Raw genomic sequence first — 27,376 nt, 5'->3', positions numbered from 1 at the left:
GCAAACTGCGTGGATGCGGGCGTGGATCGCGATAAAGCCTCACACCGGACTTTACCTCGTTTTCACACCCAAAATGGGCACAATGCAATGGTAAAATCAGGCCCATTATTCATCAACCTGGTAAAGCATACATCAAACTAGTGCAGAATCTGCAACATTACCAAATTCAACTCCAGTTCACTTTCTGACAATTGATGGGATAAACTGACTTCTGACTTCTGTATAAGTTCTGAGGGGTAAAATCTCAGAAGAGTCTCTGGGTTGTGATGTGAAGCTTAGAATAATTCAGGAGAGCACAAAATGTGCTGAAGTTGACGCAAATATCTAACCACAATGATCCCATCCAGATTGTGGGAACTTTAGCATTTTCTTTAGCCTCTGTTTAATGAAACACAAGCTCTTGCTCAACATGCTTTGATGCATCATTTAATTATTGCCAATCAATTTGCAAGGCTTCGGGGAAACAACAGAGGAGTTTCATTGGCTTCCTCAAAGAGCCGGCATCGGCACGATGGGCCAGATGGCCTCTTTCTGTGCTCTATCATTCTAAGATGCTAATAGATAACGCGCAATCTGCCACACTGGAAATAACTTACCCACAGGGACAGGTCACTTTCCACCTCTGGTGCTGGAATTAACCCATTTCAGGAATTGGAGTTGATGCCCCAACCTATCACTTTCTCTTTGAGCTTTGAGCAGTGTCACCTGGACTCGAAACGTCAGCTCTTTTCCCTCCTTACAGACAATACCTGACCTGCTGAGATTTTCCAGCATTTTCACTTCTGGTTTCAGATTCCAGCATCCACAGTAATTTGCTTTTATCAATCACTTTCTCTCCCGTCTTTCAGTAATTATTTCCTCCAGTTTACTGCATTATCTTTGCGAGCCAAAGACTCTCTTCCATCTCCCGACCAACTTCAGCTATTAGATATTTAATTCCTCCGTCGGATATTTTTCCCTGTTTCCAGTGACCGCCGTGGGAGCTGTTCTGTGCTACACGTTGACAGAAACAGGCCATTCGGCCCTGTTGCTTCGTGCTAATGTTTACGCCCACACGAGCCTCTCCCCAGCGCCTCTTCACCTCACCCCCATTTACACAACCTTCTATTCCTTTCTTACTGGTGTTTATTCAGCATTTCCTTGAATTTAACTATTCTGATCGCACCCCCTGGGGGAGCGAGTTCCACTTTCTCACCACTCCCCAGGTAAAAAGAAGTTTCTCCTGAATTCCCAGTTGGATTTCCTGTATCGCACCCTAAGTTATATCTGACTGTAGCTGTTATAAAATTATACAGGTGTGTCAATTCCTGCCTTAATGAAGAAACATACAAGTATTTATAGGTAAAATCCTGGATAACAGCAAATTTCTGCAGATGCTGGAATCTGAAAACAAATGCTGGAAAATTTCAGCAGGTCTGGCAGCATCTGTAAGGAGAGAAAAGAGCTGATGTTTCGGGTCCCGATGAGCCTTTGTTAAAGCTCTGACAAAGGCTCTTTTCTCTCCTTACAGATGTTGCCAGACCTGCTGAGATTTTCCAGCATTTTCTCGTTCAGTTTACAGATAAACTAACTGAGATCTGGTTACTATAATTACTGAGAGACTAATCCATCAGCAGGACGGTATCTTTGCCCGCCAGTAATGATGTTTATTTCTAATTGATTACTACCTCGCACTGTTCGATATCTCTCCATGTCTGCTCGTCATTTCGCTGTGAGTCTCTCGGCCTGGGTCACTTTCTCAATTCCAGTTGATTTGTTTTTGATGCCCTCTCTCTGTTCCTCAGTACTAACTCCAAATTCAGAGGGGTGAACTTTTCCATCGAACATGTTGAATACACAATAACAAATTCTACATTACGGTATTTTTGTCCCCCCCCCACACCTGCCCCGCCACCGCTCAGCCATATTCCCTGGAATTCGATAGGTAACAAACCGTTCCAAGCGCATTAACCCAGTTCTCATTGAGAGCTCAGCGCAACCTCTGTAACAAAAATCATTCACAGACTGGGCAATAAGCTGAACAAACACCTGCCGCCAAATTGGCAACCCCTCAATCCTGCGGCTGTGATAAATCTGCCCGGAGTGGGAAATTTCCCTGGGAAGGGCACTTTGTTCGGAAAATTAAAATGTTATTTTGGATTGTAATGATGTTCTGAATTTCTCGATTTCTCCCTCAAAACGAAAACACTTCTTAGATTTTGTAATGTCATTCACAGCATTTGATTGGACGTTTTATTCAGCTAAAGCTGCTGATATTTATCACATCCAAGTGTCCTTTGAGTCTGAATTGATGAAAATAAACTATGCTTCATTTTCGATCCGTTTTGGCGGCGTTTTCAGACGCTGGGGTATTTTGATGGTGGGATCAGTTATTTTGTTGTGTTTATTGTGACCGATTTATTCTGTCTCAATTTGCAATAATTATATCTTGAATTTATCCGATAAACCCGGCAAATTGTCTTTCTGAAAAGGTCAGATTCCGATTTTACCCAAATACAGACAGGGCGTTGTATCAATCTGGTCAGATTATCAAACCCGAAATGCCCTGAAAAACATCAAAAATCAACACGGAATCCGTTCCCTCTGAATATTCTTCGGCTCCCAATTAAAGGATTTTTCCTAAAATGATCAAACTATAAAATGTTTCTCTGCAAAGCGGACCCTCCAGGCGTCTCAGAGCTGCCAGCGGGAGCTCTACCTCTGATTGGAACTCACCGGATGGTATATGTCCTTCAGAAATTTGGGATTCCCCACCTGTCCTGGAAAGAGGGATAATCAGAAAGAACACGTACCCCCACGCAATTTTGGTCAAGTTTACTCCCTAACAGCATTGTGGATGTAGCCTCATCACAGCGACAAGCAAATGTCTCACCACCCCCTTCTCACGGGGCCATTCGGGATGGACAAACAATGTTGACCTTGCCCGCGACTCCCACACCCCACCAAAGAATGAAAAAGGCATTGCACATTGAACGCCCAACCGCAGCATGTTCAGATATTACCAGATTGAAATTAACAGGACAGTGTGGCTCAGAATTAATTTTAATCATTCATTCTACACACATCACATATGTAGACACAAATCCCTATAGAACCATGAATGATACAGCTTGTAAAGACACCACTTCTCCATCCTTTAACATAGACACACATGCGGTGTTTATGAAACTTATTCACAGTATGTTAGAACTAAACAGGAAGTTTTTTTAGAAAGAAATGCATCTCTGAATTTACAAAGCCAACACTGAGAGTGGATCGGGCGGACCCGAATCCGTCTCCTTGCTGCTCCAAAAAAAACAAATTCAAATTGAATCCAATTCATGGTCCCCACATAACACACAAGATCAAACCTGACAAGGCAAAGCATTGCACCCATCATGGGCTTCTCATAACCCAAAGCCAAATCAAACCATAAGCATAAAATTATAGTTAACATTTTTAGTTTTAATCAGGATACGCAGTTCAATCCGATTGTCCACATTTTCAATCAATTTCAGAATCTGATTCAAATGGGACATTATATCAACATACTGTTTACAATTCGCCTCTGCCGTCTGTTTTTCCAACGTTACTTAAGTTTAAAATTAAACAAGAGCATTATGGACATACACACACACACCTCTGCTACATTCAGATCCTGAGGTGCTGTTTACATTGGACACAATTAACTGAGAGCATAATTCGAACCGCCAGGTAACTTTCATCTCTGTTCAAATTGAATTGTGTACTTTGTGTCAAATCTTTTGGTTGTAATTTCCAGAGTGAAGTGTTCCCTCCCACTATCATCTAAATGGGAATAAAATAATTCTTGAAACTCGACCCAATCCCAATTTTAAATCCAGACGGTGTTTCCCAATCCGTGGTGATGAGCCCGTTGCTGTTTCGGCATCGACTCCAGTAAGGTGACAAGCTGTCCAAATTGTTTGGATTTCCTTTAGCTATTTCTAATTCATTTACTGGTCAAACCTCGCCGATTTAAAACCCCTCTCGCTCGATCACTTTCTCAAGCGTCCTTGAACAGCGGTTGGAAGGAGAGTGTAAATTAAAAATTCTGCCCAGGACACAGGGAGACCGAGGGAGGAAAGGTGCAGAGTTTTAACTTTCCGCACAGGCTAGAGGTAAAGCGGTCATCGGGGAAAAAAAGATTGGTTTCTCTGAAGTGCATTATTCCTGAATTTCAGTGTTCCCGTGTGTTTGATTCCTATCTGATCAGGGAGCTCTGTCTCAGAATCGCATCACTGGGGGTTGAACGCAGCTCTGTTCAGCACCTTGGACAGCGACATTGCGCCTGGATTTAGCAAGTAGATAGCAAACGAATTCCCGGATATCGGCGATTGATTTGATTTGATTTGATTTATTATTGTCACATGTATTAACATACAGTGAAAAGTATTGTTTCTTGCGCACTATACAGACAAAACATACCAGATAGAGAGGAGAGTGTAGAATGTAGTGTTACAGTCATAGCTAGGGTGTAGAGAAAGATCAACTTAATTCAGGTAGGTCCATTCATAAGTCTGACAGCAGCAGGGAAGAAGCTGTTCTTGAGTTGGTTGGTATGTGACCTCAGGCTTTTGTATCTTTTTCTCGAAGGAAGAAGGTGGAAGGGAGAATGTCTGGGATGTGTGTGGAGTCTTTAATTATGTTGGCTGCTTTTTCAAAGCAGCGGGAAGTGCATACAGTGTCAATGGATGGGAGGCTGGTTTGAGTGATGGACTGGGCTACATTCATGACACTTTGTAGTTCCTTGAAGTCTTGGACAGAGCAGGAGCCCATACCAAGCTGTGACACAACCAGAAAGAATGCTTTCTATGGTGCACCCGTAAAAGCAGATGCACATACCCCTCGTGCACATACCAAATTTCCTTAGTCTCCTGGGAAAGTAGAGACGTTTCTTAAATATAGCGTCAGCATGGAGGGACCAGAACAGGTTGTTGATGCTCTGGACACCTAAAAACCAGAAGCTGTCAACCATTTCCACTATGCCCTGTTGATGTAGACAGGGGCTTGTTCTCCACTGAAGCCCATGACTATCTCCTTCATTTTCTTGACGCTGAGAGAGAGAGATTACTATCTCTTTCCTGTACTCCGTCTTATCATAAGCCGATGGTTAATAACTTACAAAAGATCAGTATGGAGTGAGTATTAAGTTGAGGCAAATTTGCCAATTTTAAACTTTATATCATTCTAAATACAAATTGAACACATCACAAACCTACAAATTATGTCTATATGTTGTTAAAATCTCTTGCAAATGTTTAAGAGATGGTATTTACACATCTTATCAGCTATCAATACTCCTAGCTATTCGGCACCAATCGATTAGTTTGGAAATGTAACGATTTAGACAACAGCAAAATAACAATCAGGATGGAAAGTTGCTGATATCAAAGTTTGGGTTTGCAATTTCTGTTCTGTTTGTCTTCTTCATCCTTCAATGATTTTCTCATTGAATGTGCGGCGATAGTTCCGGCTTGCACATCTCTTCAACATTTAATATCTCAGGTGATAATTCGGCTGTTGACTCATTCCAAATGGTCCCATCTGCTCCGAACACGTGGATCTACCCACGCACATCAGCATCAAATGAAGTTTCCATAATTAATTCAGCGGGTGCTAATATATAGCGGGGACCCCCTCTATACACCGGCAGAAACCAAACCAACAGACTGGCTGTCTAAGAGTTGCCCCGGCCATTCCGGATACCAGGCTGGGCTGCCAAGTGTCACCCATCGCGATGAAGACCGAAGTTGCTCCCCAGTGTCTCCCGGAAAAGAGGAGTCTGATTGAGGAGCGGGAGCTGGGTAACTCGGGCCCTGAACTCGCTGACCCATCGCTGGCCTTCACTTTGGACCCAGACGGAGACAGAGACCTGGTAACTTTCATCTTCACTCTCCGAAAGACCAAGGAACCTGCTCTCTCCCGCACCGTCAACATCTTCGAGGTAGGTTTCAGTTTGTTGTCTGCTTGAGTGTTGGGGGTTTCTGATGAAGCGAATTCTTTCATCTCCAAGGTGATTGGAGAACAACAGAATGCTTTGCTTCTGCGTGAGGCCCTTCGTAAATATCTCCTTGCTGAGGTTTTGTTTTACTGCAATTTACTTGTACAAACATAACAGCCAAGCAAGTTAAATAAACGCAGAAAGTTGCGGGAATCAGTCCAACAGAATAGAGGCATTTGGAACAAAACTAGAAAATTCTGGAAACACTCAGCAGTTCCGACAGCATTTGCTGTTAGAAAAAAAGGTAAATTTAAGGGACTCAGATTTCTATTGGCAAACATTAGAAATAAGGTATAGTTTTAACTGGGTTTAACTTAATATTTTGTGGAAGGAAGGGCAAAACTGATAGGAGGCCATTCTCCCATCCTGCTGTGTTTTTTTTTAATGCAGCGAGCTGGGAGAATCCTGCAGTGGGCGATGGGTGAGGTTCGTGCATGCGTTCCGGCCCTGAGAGTCTCCCAGCGTTGGGTAACATCTGCTCTGTGCCGATTTCCAGCACCGAGCTGCATCATTTATTTAAATTTTCATTTTAATACATTTATTTAGCGGGCCTTGGGCAGTGTCACGGGGTCCAGTTTGGCACTGCTCAAGGGGCAAAGTGCCAATGCCCAGGGGACAGAGTGCAAATGGCCCCATGTGAGGCCATACTGAAAAGATTAATGAATGTGATGATTTGGTTTGTAGGTGTATGAAGCTCAAATCCACCACATGGAAAGCAGAGAAGTCAGAAAGGGCAAAGGTGGGGCAGATGGCCTGGATTTCTTCATCAGATGTGAGGTGCACAGTTCCAGAGTCAATACTCTGATAAACTCTTTAAAAAGAGTGGCTGAAGATGTCAGTGTCAGCAAGGAGGAGAAAGGTAAGGGACGTCTACCTCCTGAACTCACTGCTCAGGAAACTCAGACCGAAACTCTGATTGACCCCTATTTTCATTCAGGTAAATTTATACTGTAACATCAGCTTTGATATGAAGTAATTTTATTTTTTAAAATTTATTCAATGGAATGTACAACTGGCTAGACCAACTTTTATTGCCCAGACCAGTATTTATTGCCCATCCCTAAATGCTCTTGAGAAGGCAGTGGTGAGCTTGCCATTAAGTTGGACAAGTCCCCAGGGCCAAATAGAGTCTATCGCAGAATACTGAGAGAGGCGAGGGAAGAAATAGCTAAGGCCTTGGCCAAAATCTTTGTATCCTCTTTAGGCAGAGGAGAGTTACCAGAGGATTAGACTAACATTAGCTAATGCTGTTCCTCTGTTTAAGATGGGCAGAAGAGACAATTCGGGATATTGCAGTCCTGTGAGCCTTACATCAGTGATGGGGAAATTATTGGATCAGATTCTAAGGGACAGGATATACTCACATCTGGAAGAGAATAGGCTTATTAGCGAAAAGCAACATGGTTTTGTGAAGGGGGGGTCATGTCTCACAAACTTGATAGAGTGCTTTGAAGAAGTGACAAAAAACATTGACCAGGGCAGGGCAGTGGATGTTTTACACATGGACTTTAGTAAAGCCTTCGATAAGGTTTGTCATGGCAGGCAAATACAGAAGGTATATGGGATCCAAGATGAGCTGGTAAGTTGGATACAAAACTGGCTTGGGCACAGAAAGCAGAGAGTATCAGTGGAAGGGTGCTTTTCTAACAGGAGGTCTGTGACAAGTGGCATTCCACAAAGATCAGTGCTGAGGCCTTTCTTTTTTGTAATATATATAAATGATTTGGAGGAAAATGTAGGTGGTCTGATTAGTAAATTTGCAGATGATATGGAAGTTGGGGGACTAGCAGATAGTGAGGAGGATTGCCAGAGGTTACAGCAGGATATAAATCAGCTGGAGACCTGAGCTGAAAGATGGAATTTAACCCGGACAAATGTGAGGTGATGTAACTGGGAAGATCTGCTGCAGAAGAAAAATATACAGTAAATGGTGAAGTCCTCAGAAATAATAGTATACAGAGGGATCTAGGGGTACAGACCCACAATTGCCTGAAGGCGGTAACTCAGGTGGACAAGGTGGTCAAGAGGCCTATGGCATGCTGGCCTCCATTGGGGCGTTGAGTATTGGAAATGGAAAGTCATGTTGCAGCTGTATAAGACTTTGGTTAGGCCGCATTTGGAGTATTGTATACAATTCTAGTTGCTACACTACTGGAAGGATGTTGATGCATTGGAAAGAATGCAGAAGAGAATGACCAGGATATTTGCCTGGTTTGGAGGATAAGGACTCTGAAGAAATAAACTTGGATTGTTTTCATTGGAGCATTGGAGGGTGAGGAGGGACCTGATAGAGGTTTACAAGATTATGACAGGTTTGGATAGAGTGGGTAGCCTTTTTCCCAGGGTCAAAAGGTCAATTACTCAGGGGCATGCGTTGAAAATGAGGGGGGAAGTTTTAAAAGAGATGTAAGGGGAAAGTTTTTCACACAGAGGGTGGGGAGTGCCTGGAACATGCTCCCAGGAAAGGTGGCGAAAGCAGAATCTATAATAACATTCAAGAGACATCTGGATAGGTGCGTGAATAGGCAGGGAATAGAGGGATATGGACCACATAGAGACAAGAAAATATTAGAGAGACATCTGTGTTGGCACAGGCATGATGGGCTGAAGGGCCTGTTCCTGTGCTGTATTGTTCTTTGTTCTTTATCATCTTGAACTATTGCAGACCACGGTGTTTTGTGCTGAATTTACAAGGTTTGAATCGCAGCTCAATCTGACTCAGAAGTGGAGTGGATTCCCTGCAGAGGAACATGAGAATATGATTGGATTAGAACAAAGAACAAAGAACAACACAGCACGGGAAACAGGCCCTTCGGCCCAACGAGCCCGCGCCGCCGTCCCACTGTCTCAGTGACCTATTCATGATTTTAGTCTACGCCTAATGTGCGAAGATCAGGGAGGTCCAATTTAGGGACAATTTAGTACCCAATCAATCAGCCTAAAAGCACATCTTTGGGGATGTGGGAGGAAACCGGAGCACCCGGAGGAAACCCACGCAACCACGGGGAGAACGTGCAAACTCCCACAGACACAGGCCCAAATCCATGTGTCCGCACAGTAACAGAGATAGTCTCTGAGCTGTCATGTTGCCCTTGAGATGGTCCAGTTTAAGCACAGTAACGACATGAAGCAATAGGCAACTCCCGAAGCAACGTCCAAGAGCAGCCCACTACAACCTGCCGCATGCATGCCCCTTGCTGGACTTAAATGCCTGTGGAGACAAAAAAATTCATTATTAAACAGGCAAAGACTAACATCCCTGAGGCAAAACGTATTCCCAAGCCTACAATGTTTAGTAAGGCCTACTATATCCCCCTATATGTAGCCCGCTCATGTGGCTGTCTAAGTGACTCTTAAACAACCCTAGCGTGCCTGCTTCCACCACCTTACTCGGCAGTGCATTCCACACCCCCACTACCCTTTGCGTGAAAAACTGCCCTCTAATATTTGTCTTATACCTAGCCCCCCTCACCCTAAGCCCGTGACCCCTCGTTCTATCCATTTCTAATAGCGGAAAATGTTGAAATGTTGAAAATGTTGAAATTAATGTTGAAATGTTGTAAGTTTGTGTCATTGTGTGAAGCTGCTAGATCCATCTCCCCACAAGCTGAAACTGTAGACAGTCATTCTGAAGCAGTGATGTGGAGATGCCGGTGTTGGACTGGGGTGGACACAGTAAGAAGTCTCACAGTAGTTGTGTGTCAGTGGAGTCCCTGTTCTGGAATTGTAAATCTCTTCCACTATGAAATAAACCCAGGCCTAAATCTCTGAACAGTTTAAAGGTGATACATTCTTATTTTTGCAGTCCCTTGGTTTCCCAGAAAAATACAAGATCTTGACAACTGTCATCATCTGATTACCAAATTCGAACCTGATCTGGATACAGAACATCCAGTAAGTTTGCTTGTTTAAAAGTTTATTTATTTATTAGCATCACAAGTAGACTTACATTAACTCTGCAATGAAGTTACTGCGAAAATCCCCTAGCCGCCACATTCTGGCGCCTGTTTGAGTACACTGAGGGGAAATTTGGCACGGCCAATTCACCTGCCCAGCACATCTGCAGACTGTGGGAGGAAACCAAAACAAACATGGGGAGAATGTGCAGAATCTGCACAGAAAGTGACCCAAGCTAGAAATTGAGCCCAGGTCCCCGGTGCTGTGAGGCAGCAGTGCGAACCGCTGGGCCACCAAACTTCTATATGCAGGAGATTGCCATTGCATCAGATTCAACAGAAACATTAATACAAAACACAATCAGTGGGGAAATGGCAGTAATTAGCTTTTTATTTTCCCAATTAAGGGTTATCAAGATCTGGGATATAGAGAACGCAGATCTCACATCGCAAGTTTGGCACTTAATTATAAGCAGTAAGTATTTCTCACTTCATCACTGAACTTATGTTAACTTGTAAGAGAAATACACTCAAAAAACATCTACATAGCAAAGTTTTCTGCTCAGTGAAATGTTAATTCTTTATGAAATGCAAGAATGTTAGAGCAAAATTAATATTGAATGATTGGAATGGTCAATTTGAAAGAATCTTTAAATGTGGATTGAAAGCTGATATGTTGCGATGTGATATTTGACATGTCTTTTTTGACAGGGGAGAGCCAATACCAAGAGTGGATTACACAACAGAAGAGATTGCAACGTGGTGAGAACCCCTCTTTTAATTTGTGGCGTTATTAACATTCTAATTGTACCATGAGAATGGCTGGGTATGGGATTGCTTTGGTTATGTTACAAGGTGAGCAAGGCCCATGTTCATGTGTTCAAACCAACCATAAATCTGCTCAATTGTTAGACTGGAACCTGAAGGAAAATGGTTATGAAAAATTTCTGAACAATCAGAAAACTCACTCATGTCCTTCAGTGAAGGCAACCTGCTGTCTTGACCCAGTCTGGACTTGTAATGACAATGGAATTGGAGTCTTTTCCAGCATTCATTTGGATCACAGCTGACTGGACCTCAGCTTCATTGACTCACCTTTGCTCTACAGCCACGATTCACTCAAAAATATTCACATAAAAACTGGAGTAACTCTTTTTTTTTAACAGGATACTTGAAATGAGTCTCCCATACTGAGCAGTGCAGAGAGTCTAGCAAGATTCACATTGAAAATACAGAGGCAGGGACTATTCCCACTGATGAGACTGTCAACGTAGCACTGAGAGGGCCACTGCATGTGCTGATCTGTCAGCATCAAGATCAGTCCTTGTGCAATGACCCCGCATTACCAGCCTCCCAATCGCCGGCCAGTCCCGTGACCCTGCATTGCTGGCCATGCAACCCCACCTCTCAATCGCTTGCCCCCCGGCCCAGCCCTGATGTCTCGCTTCAATCTCCCCGAGCCAGCCTCCGCACCGCAGCCCTGACACCTCCCCCAGCAGCCCCCCCTTCAACCTGAATGGCCAGCCATATTCAGGCATATTATTGCTGCCATTCGGTCTGCACCTAGCCACCCATATTGTTACTGCAGCAGCATAATTGATCTTAATCACTGAAATATTTGCTTTAATCTGGACTAATGCAGGGTTGTTATTTTAATGTTTCTTTCTGGGGCTTTTCAGAGTGGGGCTTGATTTGTGTTTTGATAGGAAAAGCCATGTGACTGGGTGTGAATAGGTTCACAGAGAGAAACCCAGTTACTGTTTGGGAGCAGTAGAGAGAAAGAGTAGCTCTGAGTCTCTGAAATTCAGAGACCTAGGATCTGCTAAAAACTAGGTCTCTTTCTCTGAAGGTCTGCTCCTTGAAGGTAGATCTTTCTCTGGAGACTGCTGTATGGTGGTCAGGAGGCAGCTGTCTTTCTGTATCTGTCCAGAGCAGTTAAAATGCTGGAAATCTAGCATCCACATAAGCATATCTGTGTTTGGCGCGAACTGGTCCTGGAGTAGGATTTATGTCTATGGGGATACTCCTTAAATTCTATAGAGAAAGATGGTTGTTAGATATTATACCTTATCATGTTTAAGTATTTTGAATTGATAAAAGGTATGCTAATTCTTTTTGTTACATTTTAACTGCGCTGTTAAATAAAGTTTGTTTGAATAAAAGTTTCCTGTTGGGTCAATCGAACCACGGCCTGGGCTAACATCATAAAATACCTTGAAGTTTCTGATTTTTTTATTCATTCATGGGATATGAGTGTAGTTGGCTGGCCAGCATTTATTGATGATCCCTAGTTGCCTGAGGACAGTTGCGAGTCAACCACATTGCTGTGACTCTGGGGTCACATGTAGGCCAGGCCAGGGAAGGATGGCAGATTTCTTTCCCTGAAGAACATTAGTGAACCAAATGGGTTTTACTGATAATCAACAATGGTTTCATGGTCATCATTAGATTCTTAATTCTTTATTGAATTCAAATTCCACCATCTGCTGCGGTGGGATTCAGACCCAGGTCCCCAAAACATCAGCTGAGTTTCTGGATTAATAGTCTAGCCATTCGGCCAACACCTCCCTCTGGGCCATAATGTCTCCTCATTTTGTTGTTTACTGCACGGAAGTTAAAATAGAAATCTGAGGAAGATTTATTGTGATTGTTTGGGGAGACTACACCAGGATCACTGTGTATAATTTTGGTCTTTGTACCGAAGGAAGGATATTCTTTCCTTGGAGAAGATGGAACAAAAGGTCCCTGATTCCTGAGATATAAGAGTTGTCCTAGGAAAGGAGAGTGTGTAGATTGAACTTGTACTCACTGGGATTTAGGAAAATCAAGAATGACTCTGTTGAAAGGTTTGATATTGAGGGGGCTTCACAGGGTAAATGTTGGGAGGATAGTTCCCCTGCTAGCAGAGTCTAGAACAAGGGCTTTAGTCTCAGGGTAAGGGGGTCGGCCATTTAGAAAATTTCCCCTCAGTCAGAGTTCCAAATTTTAGGAATCCTCTATCAGGATAAAGATGTTCAGTCATTGAGTGTGTGCAAGGCTGGAGATCACGAGATTTTTAGACTCTAAGGGAGTCAAAGGTTATTGGAATCAGGCAGAAAAGTGGAGTTGAGGTCATTGGTCACCTGTGATCTTATTGAAGAGCAGGTCCAAGGGGCTGAATGGCCTGCTGCACCTTCTAGTCTTTCTGCTCTATCAAGGCATTGATACGAATGTAGAAATCTATCCTTTTGACTTCAACCTAATCACAGCTTTTTTTGTTCAATGATTCTTCTCATTTGGCAATTGTTTTTGTCCCAAAGTCCATCCCGTTTTGTGTTTTGAGTTTCTGCAGAGACCTGGGAGTGGATTTAGAAATGTCTTGGCTAATGAATGGGATATGATATTGCCGTGGTTAGATTACTGGATGGAAATTCCAGGGAACAGGAGTTCAAACCCAACATGACAGTTTGAGAATTCCATTTTAAAAGTTGTGGAAATAAAAGGTTAGCACCAATAAAAATGACCATCAAGTTGTCATACAAGCCCAACTGATTGACTAACATCCTCAGGGAAGGAAATCTGCCGTCCTTACCTGGTTTGACCTGCCTGTGACCCCAGACCCACATCAACATAATTAACTCTTTATTGTCCACTGCAGTGGCCTCGTAATCTGAATGCGGGCTGTTCTGGCCATGCCCAAATCCTAGAAAATGAATTATAAAATGTTTCTGATAATCTGTGTGTTTGTAATGCTAGGAAGGAGGTCTACACAAAATTGTCCACCTTGTACCCGAGTCACGCCTGCAAGCAATTTCTGGATGCTTTCCAGATCCTGGAGGAACACTGTGGTTACCGGGCAGACAATATACCTCAACTCCAGGACGTCTCTAGTTTCTTACAGGGCAAGTATTGAATCCCATTGGAGCTTCCAGCCTCTTTCCATAGAGATTGTGTAGCAATCACATTAGTCCAACCTCCCAACCACCCTCATTTTTTTCTGTCATTTTCTAGGGAGAACAGGTTTTTATCTGCGTCCCGTTGCTGGTCTACTCTCACCCAGGGACTTCTTATCCAGCCTGGCATTTCGAGTCTTTCAATGCACTCAATACATCCGTCACTCCTCATCACCAATGCATTCTCCTGAACCGTGAGTCTAATATTTTTGTGTGTGTGCATTTGCCTGTGTGCCTGTATGTAAGTGGGTATTTGTGTGTGTAAGAGTGCAGGTGGCTGTCTGTGTATTTATCTGTGCAGGTATGTCTTTTTGTTCTGTGTATTTTCTGCGTATGTATGAGAGAACATGCGTATGTAAGTTCTGTGCATATGTATGCATGTTCGTTGTGTATGTGGGTGCATGAGCATGTGTGTGTGAGTGATAGTGTGCGTGTTTGTACGCTTTCAGTGTGTGCTATTTTTGTGTATGTTCTGCATCTGTGTGTTTTCTATGTGAGGTTTATCTGTATAGGTGCCTATTATATATGTGCATATTTGCATGTTAGCGTGTGTGTGCGTGTGTGTGTGTGCATGTGTGTGTGCGCATGTGTGTGTGTGCATGTGTGTGTAAATGAACGTGAGCTTGGTCTCCTTAGCTATGGTTACCCTACTTTCAATTTTTTTGTTTCGAGAGAAAGTAGGGATGACAGTAATGAAATTGAGTGATAATGAAAAGAAAGTAAGGGAAAATAGAAATACTTGTTAATAGTACATGAATGTATTGTACATTTATGTATGTGATGGGCATTAGGTGGGGTTTCACACAAGTACAAATAAAGAGTTACAAGCTGTAATGTGACTTGAGTTAGGAAGTATATGCTTGTAATGCTCCACTCTGTAAATAAATGTAAGACTGAGTAATGATTGGCTCTAATGCTACCCTTCACCAAATGCCTTTCCAGAATAGAACAATTCTTCCTTTGCATTTGTGCTATTCATTGTACATCATAAAAATGAGGGATGGCGAGTTGAATATTTTAATAAAGATACTTCATTTGTTTTGTCATTCTTCCTCCCTATTCCGTCCTCTTCCTTTCTTACGTCATCTTCTCAGGTTTGTGCCTGAGATGAACAGCAGCTTTGATGGGTCGAATGGTCTGTGTCTGGGCTGACACCTTCTTTTACTGTACACTGAACAACTCTCAATAATGAGAGCTGGCCCTTTAGATGGTTAAATCTCAGGATCATATTGTTCAGCCCGTCACTTTTGCTATTTCCCCTGCCTTCCTCCCCCCTCTTCATGTTGTATCTACCAGCTTAGAATATCAGGGAGTGTCTCCTTAGAGCAGAGGAGGGTAAGGGAGTAATTCAAGATAAACTTTTCTAGTGGCTGAGGTTCTGTAACCAGCGGGCACAGACTGAAGATAACTGGCAAAAGCAACGCAAGGGGAAATTAGGTCTTTTTTTATCCAATGGTTTGTTGTGATCGGTACCTGAAAGTGCAGTGGATCCAGATTAAATAGGGTCTTTTAAAAGGACTTTGATAAATACTCAAAGGAAAACATTTTCAGGGTCAGTTAGGAATGAGTCTTCAGGCAGGACTGAGTGGTCAGCTGAGTGTGAGTCTTCAGCCAGGAGTGATGCTCAGCCAAGGATGATGGTCCATGCAGAGTGGATGGTCAGTGCAGAGTGGGTGGTCAGTGCGGTGTGGGTGGTCAGTGCGGTGTGGGTGGTCAGTGCGGAGTGGGTGGTCAGTGCAGAGTGAGTGGTCAGTGCAGAGTGAGTGGTCAGTGCAGAGTGGGTGATTAGTTTGGAATGGTGGTCAGATCTGAGAAATTGCTCATAAAAGAAACTAAAATGATTAGAGACATTGTCATTCTTGTTCACAGTGACTGCTGTCATGAATTACTGGGACACGTTCCAATGCTGGCGGACAAACAGTTTGCACAATTCTCACAGGTAAGGCCTCACTATCTCATCCTGCTACTTTTTATTATACTTAAGGTTCTAATTATCTTAATGTTTTGTATAATTTCCATATCCTGGTGTTTCTCTCTGTAAAGTTTCTATTTATTGAATCATTTTTACAGGTACCAATTTTGGAGCAGATTCTTTAACTTGCCTTTTTTCTCATTGGATAAATAGAAGGCAGGATCAGAATTAGTCTGGAACCGTAGACAACAACAAGGTGTTGTATTCACACAACACCTTGAAATTAGCAAACCACCCAAGAAGCATTACAGCCACATTATAGGATTAAAAACTAGCATTAATTTAGAAAGAGTCTAGGACAGTTGACCAACAACTTGGTCAAAGAGATAGACTTTAAACAATGCCTTAAAGGAGGAGAGGCAAGCAGAGAGGCAAAGAGGTCTGAAGGAGGGAATTCCAGAGTGTGAGGCCCAGGCAGCTGAAGACATACCTCCCAATAATGGAGGGATTAAAACCAGGAAAGTCAAGAGGCCAGAACTTTATTGTGTGACTTTCTCCTTCAGGCATCACTTGTGACTCAGAGCTAACCACCTTGTCTTTGAGACAGCAATCTGTGGGTTCAAGCCACACTGGAGCAGCATGAAGCCACGAAGGAGCAGCGCTCCAAAAGCTAGTGGCATTTGCTGCCAAATAAACCTGTTGGACTTTAACCTGGTGTTGTGAGACTTCTTGCTGTGTTCAAGCCACACTCCAGGGACATCTAGTTCTGTGACTTAAGTGTTTAATCTAGACTGGCATTCCCAAACTTCAGGCACAGTCTTTCAGATGGGATCTTGAACAGAGATACTAGCCGGAATTTTACCATTCCGCCCATCAGGAAAATCAGAGCAGGCAAGAGACAGACCATTGAAAGGTCTGTTGACCTTGGATGGGATTTTGTGGGTTCGGGATGAGCGAGGCCATAAAATCCTGCCCGTTGTCTATTCCATCACCTAGATATCAAAGCTGCCGAGGCAATATTCAACGAAGAGCAAATGAATTACTCTAGTCTCTAAATCAACAGTTAAATCACAGCCAGCATCACAAATTGTATATGTACTTATCTAACTGAAGCATGTGGGAGCTTGGAGTACAGAGTTTAAATGACCCATTAGAACAGTGACTACACTTCCAAACTGAAAGTTTGGAAAGTGCTTTGACATGTCTAATGATGTAAGATTGCAATAGAAACACAAGTTCACTTTTTTCCAAGTGCTTTCACATACAAAATAATAACACCATCTTGTAAGAGCAATGTTGCTCTGGATGTATTAACTGTACTTTGTACATCATTACAGATTAACATCAAAACTGTAAGATTAGCAATTCTGACTCCAGTAAAATTGATTCTTATGTCAACATTAACATCAAATCTTCAATGTTAGTAAATAATATATTCCCTACATTCCTAGCCTCATTCCATTCCAGCCCCAGAAAGAAACAGGATCTTCCTATTCTCTAATAGAGAGCACAAAAGAACATCAGCGGAGGGCATTCACCTTCTCCTGTGACTCACCCCAATCCCAGCCAATTTTCTGCTGTTAATATGCATTCACTGTAGAATTTCTGCCTGTGTTGGTGAGCCAGGATCAGCAGAGTGAGGTGGAAATCCCAGCAATATCTCTCTGACCCCAACCACAATGTAACTTGCTCTTGGATAATTGAACAGAAGTATCTGCTCGGTGCACAGTGACACAGTGGTTAGCATTGCTGCCTCACAGCGCCAGGGGCCCAGGTTCAATTCCCAGCTGGGACCACTGTCTGTGCTGAGTTTTCATGTTCTCCCCGTGTTTGTGTGGGTTTCCTCCGAGTGCACCGGCTTTCTCCCACAGTCCAAACGATGTGCTTCTTAGGTGCATTGGCCGTGCTAAATTCTCCCTCAGTTATACCTGAACAGGTGCCGAAGTGTGGCTACTAGGGGATTTTCACATTTACTTCATTGCAGTGTTAATGTAAGCCTACTTGTGACTTGTGGGTGGCACGATCGCACAGTGGTTAGCAATGCTCCCTCACAGCACCAGGGAGCTGGGTTCAATTCCCGGCTTGGGTCACTGTCTGTGTGGAGTTTGCACATTCTCCCCATGTCTGCATGGGTTTCCTCCGGGTGCTCCGGTTTCCTCCCACAGTCCAATGTGTGGGTTAGGTTGATTGGCCATGCTAAATTAACCCTAGTGTCAGGGAGATTAGCACAGTAAATATGAGGGGTTACAGGCATAGCGCCTGGGTGGAATTGTGGTCTGTGCAGACTCAATGGGCCGAATGGCCTCCTTCTGCTCTGTAGGAATTTTATAATAAATAAACTTACTTTTTAAAAATATTTTATCCTGTGACTAATTACACTCCCTCCAGGCCATTCTACTTTAAATACCCCAAAATCCTGCATTGCTATGGCAGTGATCGTAGAACATGAATTTTATGGAAATAATCCCATTATTTGGAAGTATTTTTTTAATGGGATATTGTGGATCAGTGGCATTTATCATCCAATCCCCTACAGTTGACCTGAGATGGTGGTGAGGGGCCCCCAAGTGGGTTGATGCGGCTGAGTGACTTGTTATACTGTATTAGAGACCAGTCAACCACATTGCCATGGGACTGGAGTCACATATAGACTCAGACTGGACAAGGCTTCCTTCCCCAAAGGATATGGAGTGAACCTAATGGATATTTCCACCAAACCAATGTCTTCATGGTCACTTGTACTGAAACCACATTTCTCTTAAATTGGATTTAAATAGGGTTTGATCTTATGTTCTTGAAATCATTACTCCAGGCCTCTGGATTACTAGTTCAGCCATTTAATCACTACATTACTTTAATATGGCCACTTAATTTACTTACTGAGCCAATGTCTGAGACACCTACTGTTGCTTCCAGTGAGACATCTTGGAAATGCCTGGGAACTGTCAGCAAAAGACTTCTCGCCAATTTTCCTTATATTCTCAATCCAGATCTGTCCAAATTCAGTTAGAATAGGACAGGAATGTAAACACTTTAACAACTGTTGTGCTTTGAACCAAAAGCACAAAGACGCTGAACGTTAATCAGATGGTAACATGACTTCATCTCTTTGTTTGTAGGAGCTTGGCCTTGCTTCATTAGGAGCTTCAGATGAAGATATTGAAAAGCTATCAACAGTGAGTCATTAAAAAATAGAATAATCAATATACAATTAAAACATCTCAAAATCTAACTAAATCAAAGGGATTTAACAAAACAGAAAATATCCTAATTTATATCTATCACGGGGTTAATAACACTAAAGTGACTTGTTACAATACTGATGTTATTGTTTGCTAACAGTTTAGAAATATCCACCATAAACATCTTAATTCCCATTTTGTTGGATTTATTTATCCCATAATCTGCTTTAGAATTATCACCATTAGGTGGTGCTGTTGGTGCATCATTTATATTACTTTTGCAATTACGATTGGGGTTACTGTTCTGTAAGAAGCTCCTTAAAAGCTACATCTTTGGCTAAATTTTTAGTTTTTAGTTACCCCATCTAATCTCCCCTTAAGTGACTTATGTCAAATTTTGATCCTTTGGGCTCCTGTGAAGTGCCTTGCAATGTTTTACGATATTAAAGGTGTCACATGGCCAGGAGACATCAGCAGGCAGCCTTAATGTGACTCTTGATATGCATCTGGCCAATCACAAGTCTTCCAGGCTATGTTTTTAGATGTAATCAGTCTTGCGTCGGAAATTGGTGTAGGGCTGATTACCATCTCAATATGATTAGTGGTAGTCTCGCTCAGTGTCTCCCCCACAGCCACTGGGAGAGGTTCCCACCAGCAGGGTTTACAGCTGGTCTCTCCATCAATGGGGACCAGGCATGCTCAGCCTGCTGCTGGGGACAGAGGCCATTGAGGATTCCCTGGGAGATCAGGGGCAGTGCCAACCTTGGCACTGCCAACCTGAAACCTTGGCACTGCACACCGGGCACCCTGGCAAAGGAATGGGTCCTATTGGCAAGGGTGAATCGGTGGCGGTAGGGGAGGACTCGCTGTAAACTTTGCAATGGGACTGTTGGGAGAAGAAGGGAAGAGGTGATCGGGCTGCACATGGACCAGAAGAAGTAGGAACAGGATGAGGCCATTCAGCCCTAGGACCAGACATTCCTCATGTCCGCTTTCCTGCCCTTCTCCCGTAACCCTTCAATACCTTACTGGTCAAAAATCTATCTCAGCCTTAAATACACAGAAGGACTTTGGCCCCACAGCTCCCTGCGGCAAGGAGTTCCAAAGACTCACAACCCTCTGAGAGAAGGAATTACTCCTCATCTCTGTCATAAATTGGTGGTCTTTTATTCTGTGACTCTGGCCTCTGATCCTACAGTCTCCTATGAGAGGAAACATCCTCTCAGTATTTATCCTGTCAAACCCGTTAAGAATCCAATGGATGCAATCTTAGCAAGGCAAGATCAGGCGGGAAGCAGAAAATGAGGTTCTTGCCCGGTTTTTTGCCTCCTCCCGATCGCACTGACCATGATTTGTCAGTGAAACCGATTTTAAATATTATTACCCTCAAACACCCTCCCGTCCCCCACTTCTGGCGAGAATCGCATTGTAACACTTTTTCTGCACTAAGATTGCATTTCCAAAATGGCCCAAAAATGAGTCAGAAACTTTTCCAATCCCATTTTCTCACTCGTGCAGCTGTTAGAATTGATTTTGTAAAATTCCACCCTCTACGTTTGCACCAACACTGCTGTTACCTTATCGAGATGTTACTCGATACTCTTAGACTTTTTCCACTTCCTGAACGAAAAGGATTTGCCAAATCAATCATGATTGAACGGGGGAGCAGACTCTATGGGCCAAGTGGCCTATTTCTGCTCCAATGTCTCATGCCCTCAATACCCACCAGGATCCTGAATTTTACCACACTGAAATATAACTTCATGTCCATAACCATTTTTGGTGTCTTTTCCAAAGGATCAATGGAATGGAGTTAATATACAGATTAACCACAATCTAACTGAATGGTAGAACAGGTTTGAGGTGCTGACTCCGATGATCCTTGTCTAATTTGTTGTCTGTTTAAATAGCTTTACTGGTTCACAATCGAATTTGGAATCTGTAGACAGAATGGAGCCCTGAAAGCTTATGGAGCTGGACTGCTTTCGTCATACGGAGAGCTGATGGTAAGAACCCAGTAATTAAATAATGAAATGGGAGATACTCAACCAGTTGGATGGGTAGGGAGAGGACAGTTTGCTGCTGGTTACAACATGTTTTTCACAGATTAACCTGCAATTTCACTATCCATTCATTGGTGCTCTGCCTGAACGCAGGTCCGTGGTTCATTGGCTGCTGATGTGCCACTGAGTTGTTTCCTGGGCAGGGTTTTTCTAGTGGTGATTTACCATCACCTTCCACTATCAGGGGCAGGCTGAGGAGGCAGGTTTCCACGTCTGCCTCCACTGAAACAAGAATCAAACTTGCACTGTTGGCACAATGGGCAGCACGGTGGCACAGTGGTTAGCCACCTGGCGCTGCTGCCTCACAGCACCAGGGACCCGGGTTTATTTCCGACCTTGGGCCACTCTCTGTGCGGAGTTTATATGTTCTATCTGTGTCTGCGTGGGTTTCCTCTGGGTGCTCTGGTTTCCTCCCACAGTGGAAAGATGTGTGGGTTAGGTTGATTGGCCATGCTAAATTGCCTCTTAGTGTTAAGGGGACTAGGAGAGTAAATATGTGGGGTTACGGGGGATAGGGCCTGGGTGGGATTGTTGTTGGTGCAGTCTTGATGGGCCAAATGGCCTCTTTCCGCACAGTAGATTCTATGATTCTGCAACACACACACATGAACTATCTAACCAACTAAGTTAACCAGCCCCCAATAATTTCACTACAATAAGTGAAAGAATAGATTGGCTTTTTACGGAGCCTTATCTGATCTCTAAAACAAAATCAAAATACTGCAGACACTAGAAATCTGAAATCAAAACAGACAATGCTGGAAACACTCAGCAGGTCAGGCAGCGTCTGTGGAGAGAGAAACAAGAGTTAATATTGTAGAAAGAGAGTCATGTTCAACTGGAAATGTTAACTCTCTCCGCACATGCTGCAGATTTACGTATGTTGTATAATCCTACAGTGCAGAAGGAGGCCCATCTAGTCTGCACCGATCGCAATCCCACTAGTCCCCCAACACTAATTTAGCACGGCCAATCCACGTAACCCGCACATCTTTGGACCTGTTATGTATTTCAAGCATTTTTTGTTTCGATTGATCTTGAAGGGAATTGCTTGATAGAGCAGACGCAGCACGGTTTCATTAAAGGGAAGTCGTGTCTGACAAATTTACTGGAGTTCTATGAGGATGTGCCTAGGGCGGTGGATAGAGGAGAGCCGGTGGATGTGGTCTTTCTGGATTTTCAGAAGGCGTTTGACAAAGTACCTCACAAGAGGTTATTGCAGAAGGTTGAGGGACATGGAGTTGGGGGTAGGGTGTTAACGTGGATAGAGGATTGGTTGTCAAATAGGAGGCAGAGAGTGGGGGTCAACGGGTGCTATTCGGATTGGCGGATGGTGACTAGTGGAGTGCCCCAGGGGTCGGTGCTGGGGCCTCAGCTTTTTACCATTTATATAGATGATCTGGAGGAGGGAATCGAGTGTAGGGTGTCGAAATTTGCTGATGACACCAAGATTGGTGGAACGGCAAATTGTGCGGAGGGTGTGGAGAGTCTGCAGAAGGATCTAGATAGGCTGGGCGAATGGGCCAGGAAATGGCAAATGGAATTTAATGTTGGCAAGTGCGAGGTGGTCCACTTTGGTAGGAATAATGGTAGGAAGGACTATTACTTACGTGGCGAAAAACTGCAGCAGGCGACGGTGCAGAGGGACCTCGGGGTCCTTGTGCATGAGTTGCAAAAACCCAGCTTGCAGGTGCAGCAGGTGGTCAGGAAGGCTAATGGGATGCTGGCCTTCATAGCGAGGGGTATTGAATATAAAAGTAGGGAGGTCTTGCTGCAGCTGTATAGGGCATTGGTGAGGCCGCAGCTGGAGTACTGTGTGCAGTTTTGGGCGCTGCACCTGCGCAAAGATATTTTGGCCTTGGAGGGAGTGCAGAGGAGGTTTACTAGGCTGATACCGGAGTTGAGGGGGTTGAGCTATGAGGAGAGGCTGAATAAACTCGGCTTGTACTCGTTAGAGTTTAGAAGAATGAGGGGAGATCTCATTGAGACGTATAAGATGATGAATGGGATGGATAGGATAGAGGTGGAGAGACTCTTCCCGCTCAAAAAAGACAGTAAGACTAGGGGGCACAGCCTCAAGATAAAGGGGGGGCGGTTTAGAACGGAGTTGAGGAGGAACTTCTTCACTCAAAGGGTGGTGAATCTCTGGAATTCTCTGCCCGTTGAAGTGGTGGAGGCTGCCTCGCTAAATATTTTTAAGACGGGGGTTGATGGGTTTTTGATAAGAGAGGGGATTAAGGGTTATGGGGAGAGGGTGGGAAAGTGGAACTGAGCCACGACAGATCAGCCATGATCTTATTGAATGGCGGGGCAGGCTCGAAGGGCTAGATGGCCTACTCCTGCTCCTATTTCTTATGTTCTTATGTTCTTATGATTTCAGAGTTCCCAGGTACTGCCTCTGCCAGACTAACAGTAGTTTTCATGCAGCTGTTTCTCTTGTAGTGAAATGCTGGCTGAACAACACTTTGTCATTTGCAGTATTCCTTATCGGGTGAACCACAATACAAATCTTTCAATCCTGATGTGACAGCAGTGCAAACATATCAGGATCAGACTTTCCAGCCAGCCTACTTTGTGGCAGAGAGTTTTGAAGATGCAAAATCCAAACTCAGGTAAGAAAACAGACTAAATCTTACACTCAGCACACAAATCTTTGACTCAATGATAATTAAAGATAGAGGAGTAATATGTTTTAACATAAGTTCATGACATATAAGAGCAGAATTAGGCCATTCCCCCTCTATTGCTCCAGTTCCTCCTCTATTGCTGTGGCCCTGGAGTCACACGTAAGCCAGACCAGGTAAGGGTGGCAGATTTCCTTCCCTGAAGGACATTAGTGAACCAGATGATTTTTTCTGACAATCGATAATGGTTTCATGGTCATCAGTAGATTCTTAATTCCAGATTTTTATTGAATTCAAATTCCTCCATCTGCTATGGGGGGATTCGAAACCGGGTCCCCAGAACATTAGCTGAGTTTCTGAATTAATAACTTAGTGATAATACCACTAGGCCATCGCCTCTCTGATCTCACTTGACTAGACCATCTCATCACACCTTCCATGGCTATCAAATGCTCGAATCTGGAGTTTCTGGCTCAGAGTCAGGGATACTAACCCACTGCAACCAATCTATGCAACCATTCTATTGAGAAGCAAATGGAGTGCACAAGGGAGATTTTATGCCGTTGTTCTTTGTTTCAGGCAGTAACATGAGTTTCTCTTTCTGTTTCTGAACAGGATTTACGCATCTAAAATCCGGAAGTCATTCTTACCCCACTACGATCCACTAACCTGCAGTGTGGAGATACTGGACAAACCACACAAGGTCAAAAACGCTCTGAGCCAAGTCCAAGATCAGCTGAAAAATCTCTACTTTGCTCTTGATAAACTTTCTTAAAAGAAGCTCTCCACAAGAAGGTTCAACTGCCAGACCCCCACTTGCAGGGAACCTGTTGACGTGGAAGGTGATCAGGAGAAATTCAATCCCAATAAAAGTTCATAAAAATCCTAAAACTAGACCCTAAACAGCTGAGATTAAATCTGAAATGTCTTGAGTTTAGCAATGTACAAGAAAGGTGTAAAATTGCTGCCTTTGTGTATTGGTTTGGATGTGTATGTTAGTGTTTATGGTTGTTTATGTGTATATCTGTGTGATAATACAGCCCAGTGGGGAATTAGAAAAACAGTGCATAGGCTGGCAATCAACCAGGAGAATAACTATTTCAAGAAAGCAGTAATAAAATGTTGCAGATGCAACATTTGAAATCTGAGATCTGAGAGTAAAACAGAAAATACTGGAAACACTCGGCAACATCTGCAGGAAGAGAAAGGAGGGTTAATGTTCCAGTTTGCTGGTTTTCCATTGGAACTGAAGGATAAGGTCATCCTGAAAAGTTAATTCTTTTCCAGTCTCTCCAGTTGCCACCTGTCCCCCTCAATTCAGTGACTATTTCACAGCCGGAAAGTCTTTATTGCTGTTACAATAAACACCTGCCAACAACATCAATGTGCTTTCAATTTATTCATTCATGGCAATGTGGGTTTTACTGGTAAGGCCAGCACTTAAAGTTTAGTGTCACAAGTAAGGCTTACATTAACACTGCAATGAAGTCACGTGAAAATCCCTTAGTCACCACAGTCCGGCACCTGTTCGGGTACACTGAAGGAGAATTTAGCACAGTCAATCCACCCAACCAGCACGCCTTTCGGACTGTGGGAGGAAACCGGAGCACCTGGATGAAACCCACAGAGACACGGGAAGAATGTGCAGACTCCACACAGACAGAGACCCAAGCCGGGAATCGAACCCACCGTGCCACCTTTATTCTTCTTACACCTAGTGGTGTGAGACTAAAGTCTAAGGGGGCGCCACTCCATATCAATATCACTGACCAGATATTCTCCAGTCTTACTACCTGCCACTATAAGATTATAAGACATAGGAACAGAATTAGGCCACTCAGCCCATCGAGTTTGCTCTGCCATTCAATCATGGCTGATATTTTTCTCATCCCCATTCCCCTGCCTTTTCCCCATAACCCCTGACCCCCTCATTAATCAAGAACCTATCTAACTCTGTCTTGAAGACACTCAATGACCCGGCCTCCACAGCCTTCTGCGGCAAAGAGTTCCACAGATTCCCCACTCTCTGGCTGAAGAAATTCCTCTTCATCTCTGTTTTAAAGAATCATCCCTTTAGTCTGAGGTTTTCCTTCTTGTTCTAGCTTTTCTGACTGTGGAAACATCCTCTCCACACCCACTCTATCCAGGTCTCGCCGTATCCTTTAAATTTCAATAAGATCCCCCCTCATCCTTCTAAACTCCAATGAGTACAGACCCAGAGTCCTCAACCATTCCTCATTCAACAAGCTCTTCATTCCAGGGGTCATTCTTGCGAACCTCCTCTGGATCCTTTCCAACGCCGGCACATTCTTCCTTAGATCCGGGGCCCAAAACTGCTCACAATACTCCAAATGGAATCTGACCAGAGCCTTATACAACCTCAGAAGTACATCCCTGCTCTTGTATTCTAGCCCTCTTGACATGAATGCTAACATTTGCCTTCCTAACTGCCGACTGAGCTTGCTGTGTACCAGATGGCTGCTATCTTGACAATGGCTGGCATTTTGGGCTTCTGTTGGCAGTGGGCGTGTGTGGCAATGGCAGTGCAAAATATTCAGAGAGGGCTGGAAAGAAATTTAGGCCAGTGGGATTTACCATTGCAACTGCTCACCCCGACAATAATGTAACAGGAATCCCGACACTCAACATTGTGAAGCCAATTACAATATATTTATATCTCATTACCATACTGCTTGCCTGACAATTTCCCCTCCACCCCGTTAATACAATCACACTGGCATCAAATTATAACAGGTCTCCTACAGCACACAAGACCCACTTGAGGGGTTCAGGTGAATGCATTACTCAGCGAGGAGAGGGTCAGGTCCAGAGAGTGCCAAGGAGCCAGTGCCAGGAGGGATGTGCCGTGGGGGCAGGTGGGTGTTGTTTGTGGGCATGTTCCAGGATGGGGGGGAGCGGGGGGGAGATGTGGGGAGGGGGGGTGAACCAGGGGAGGAGGGGGAAGGAGTGGAATATTGTGTTGGGGGGTTTTCCATGGGAAAGGGAGGGGAGGTTGTTGTGTGGAGGGGCGGGGGGTGTTCCATAGGGCAGTGAGGGGGTCTTGGGGGAGGGAGTTATTGTTAATCTTCTGTATCAACCCACCGTTTACAAACGACACCCCCCATCTTGTCAACTGGACGTTGCTGCAGGGGTGGATTCTGATTCAGCCTGCCTGATGTGGGTCACACCTCTTCATTCTGTGTCCAGCTCTCTGCTGTGTGATACGAGAGAGGAAGCTGCCTTTGAGACGACAGCTTCCACTTTCCCACCCTCCGGAACATTCTGCTAAAAAACACGGGAAAGTTCCGCCCCATTTACTACATCTCCAAAGTATTTCATTAGCTCAGAGGCAGCTTCAGACGTCCTGAGGGGGCGTAGGAATGTTAAAATCTTTCCTGATTTTGTTTTTAAATCTATAGTATGGGCAGTTGGGTGGTACAGTGGTTAGCACTGCAGCCTCACAGCGTCAGGGATCCGGGTTCGATTCCCAGCTTGGGTCACTGTCTGTGTGGAGTTTGTACCTTCTCCCCGTGAGCGTGTGCGTTCCGTCCGGACGCTCCGGTTTCCTCCCAAAGATGTGCAGGTTAGGGTGGATTGGCCGTGCTAAGTTGGCCCTTAATATCCAAAGATGCATAGGGTGAATACGTGGGGTTATGAAGATAGGGCCTGGGTATGGTGCTGTGTCAAAGAGTGAACATAAGAACATAAGAAATAGGAGCAGGAGTAGGCCATCTAGCCCTTCGAGCCTGCCCCGCCATTCAATAAG

General features: G+C 44.0%; 1 protein-coding gene across 1 annotated transcript; it reads left to right on the top strand.

The window, feature by feature from the left end:
* The first annotated feature begins 5,737 nt into the window (after window positions 1-5,737).
* On the top strand, window positions 5,738-24,385 carry th2 (tyrosine hydroxylase 2). The gene is made up of 12 exons (XM_080191513.1): window positions 5,738-5,944; window positions 6,686-6,860; window positions 9,807-9,895; window positions 10,305-10,372; window positions 10,609-10,659; window positions 13,633-13,782; window positions 13,892-14,023; window positions 15,699-15,768; window positions 18,861-18,917; window positions 20,834-20,929; window positions 23,465-23,598; window positions 24,226-24,385. The coding sequence occupies exons 1-12, from the start codon at window positions 5,738-5,740 to the stop codon at window positions 24,383-24,385; spliced, it is 1,389 nt and encodes a 462-aa protein (XP_080047639.1).
* Window positions 24,386-27,376: the final 2,991 nt, after the last annotated feature.

The sequence above is a fragment of the Carcharhinus amblyrhynchos genome, chromosome 6 (assembly GCF_965287045.1).
Source record: "Carcharhinus amblyrhynchos chromosome 6, sCarAmb.v2.hapA, whole genome shotgun sequence".
In the NCBI taxonomy this organism is placed as follows: Eukaryota; Metazoa; Chordata; class Chondrichthyes; order Carcharhiniformes; family Carcharhinidae; genus Carcharhinus; species Carcharhinus amblyrhynchos.
This window is presented reverse-complemented; position numbering and strand designations above follow the sequence as displayed.

Coding starts and splice junctions, on each gene's coding strand:
- th2 (XM_080191513.1), top strand. CDS start 5,738: ATGAAGACCGAAGTTGCTCCCCAGTGTCTCCCGGAAAAGAGGAGTCTG. Junction 9,896..10,304: donor ATCTGGATACAGAACATCCA/GTAAGTTTGCTT, acceptor TTCCCAATTAAG/GGTTATCAAGATCTGGGATA. Junction 20,930..23,464: donor CGTCATACGGAGAGCTGATG/GTAAGAACCCAG, acceptor TGTCATTTGCAG/TATTCCTTATCGGGTGAACC.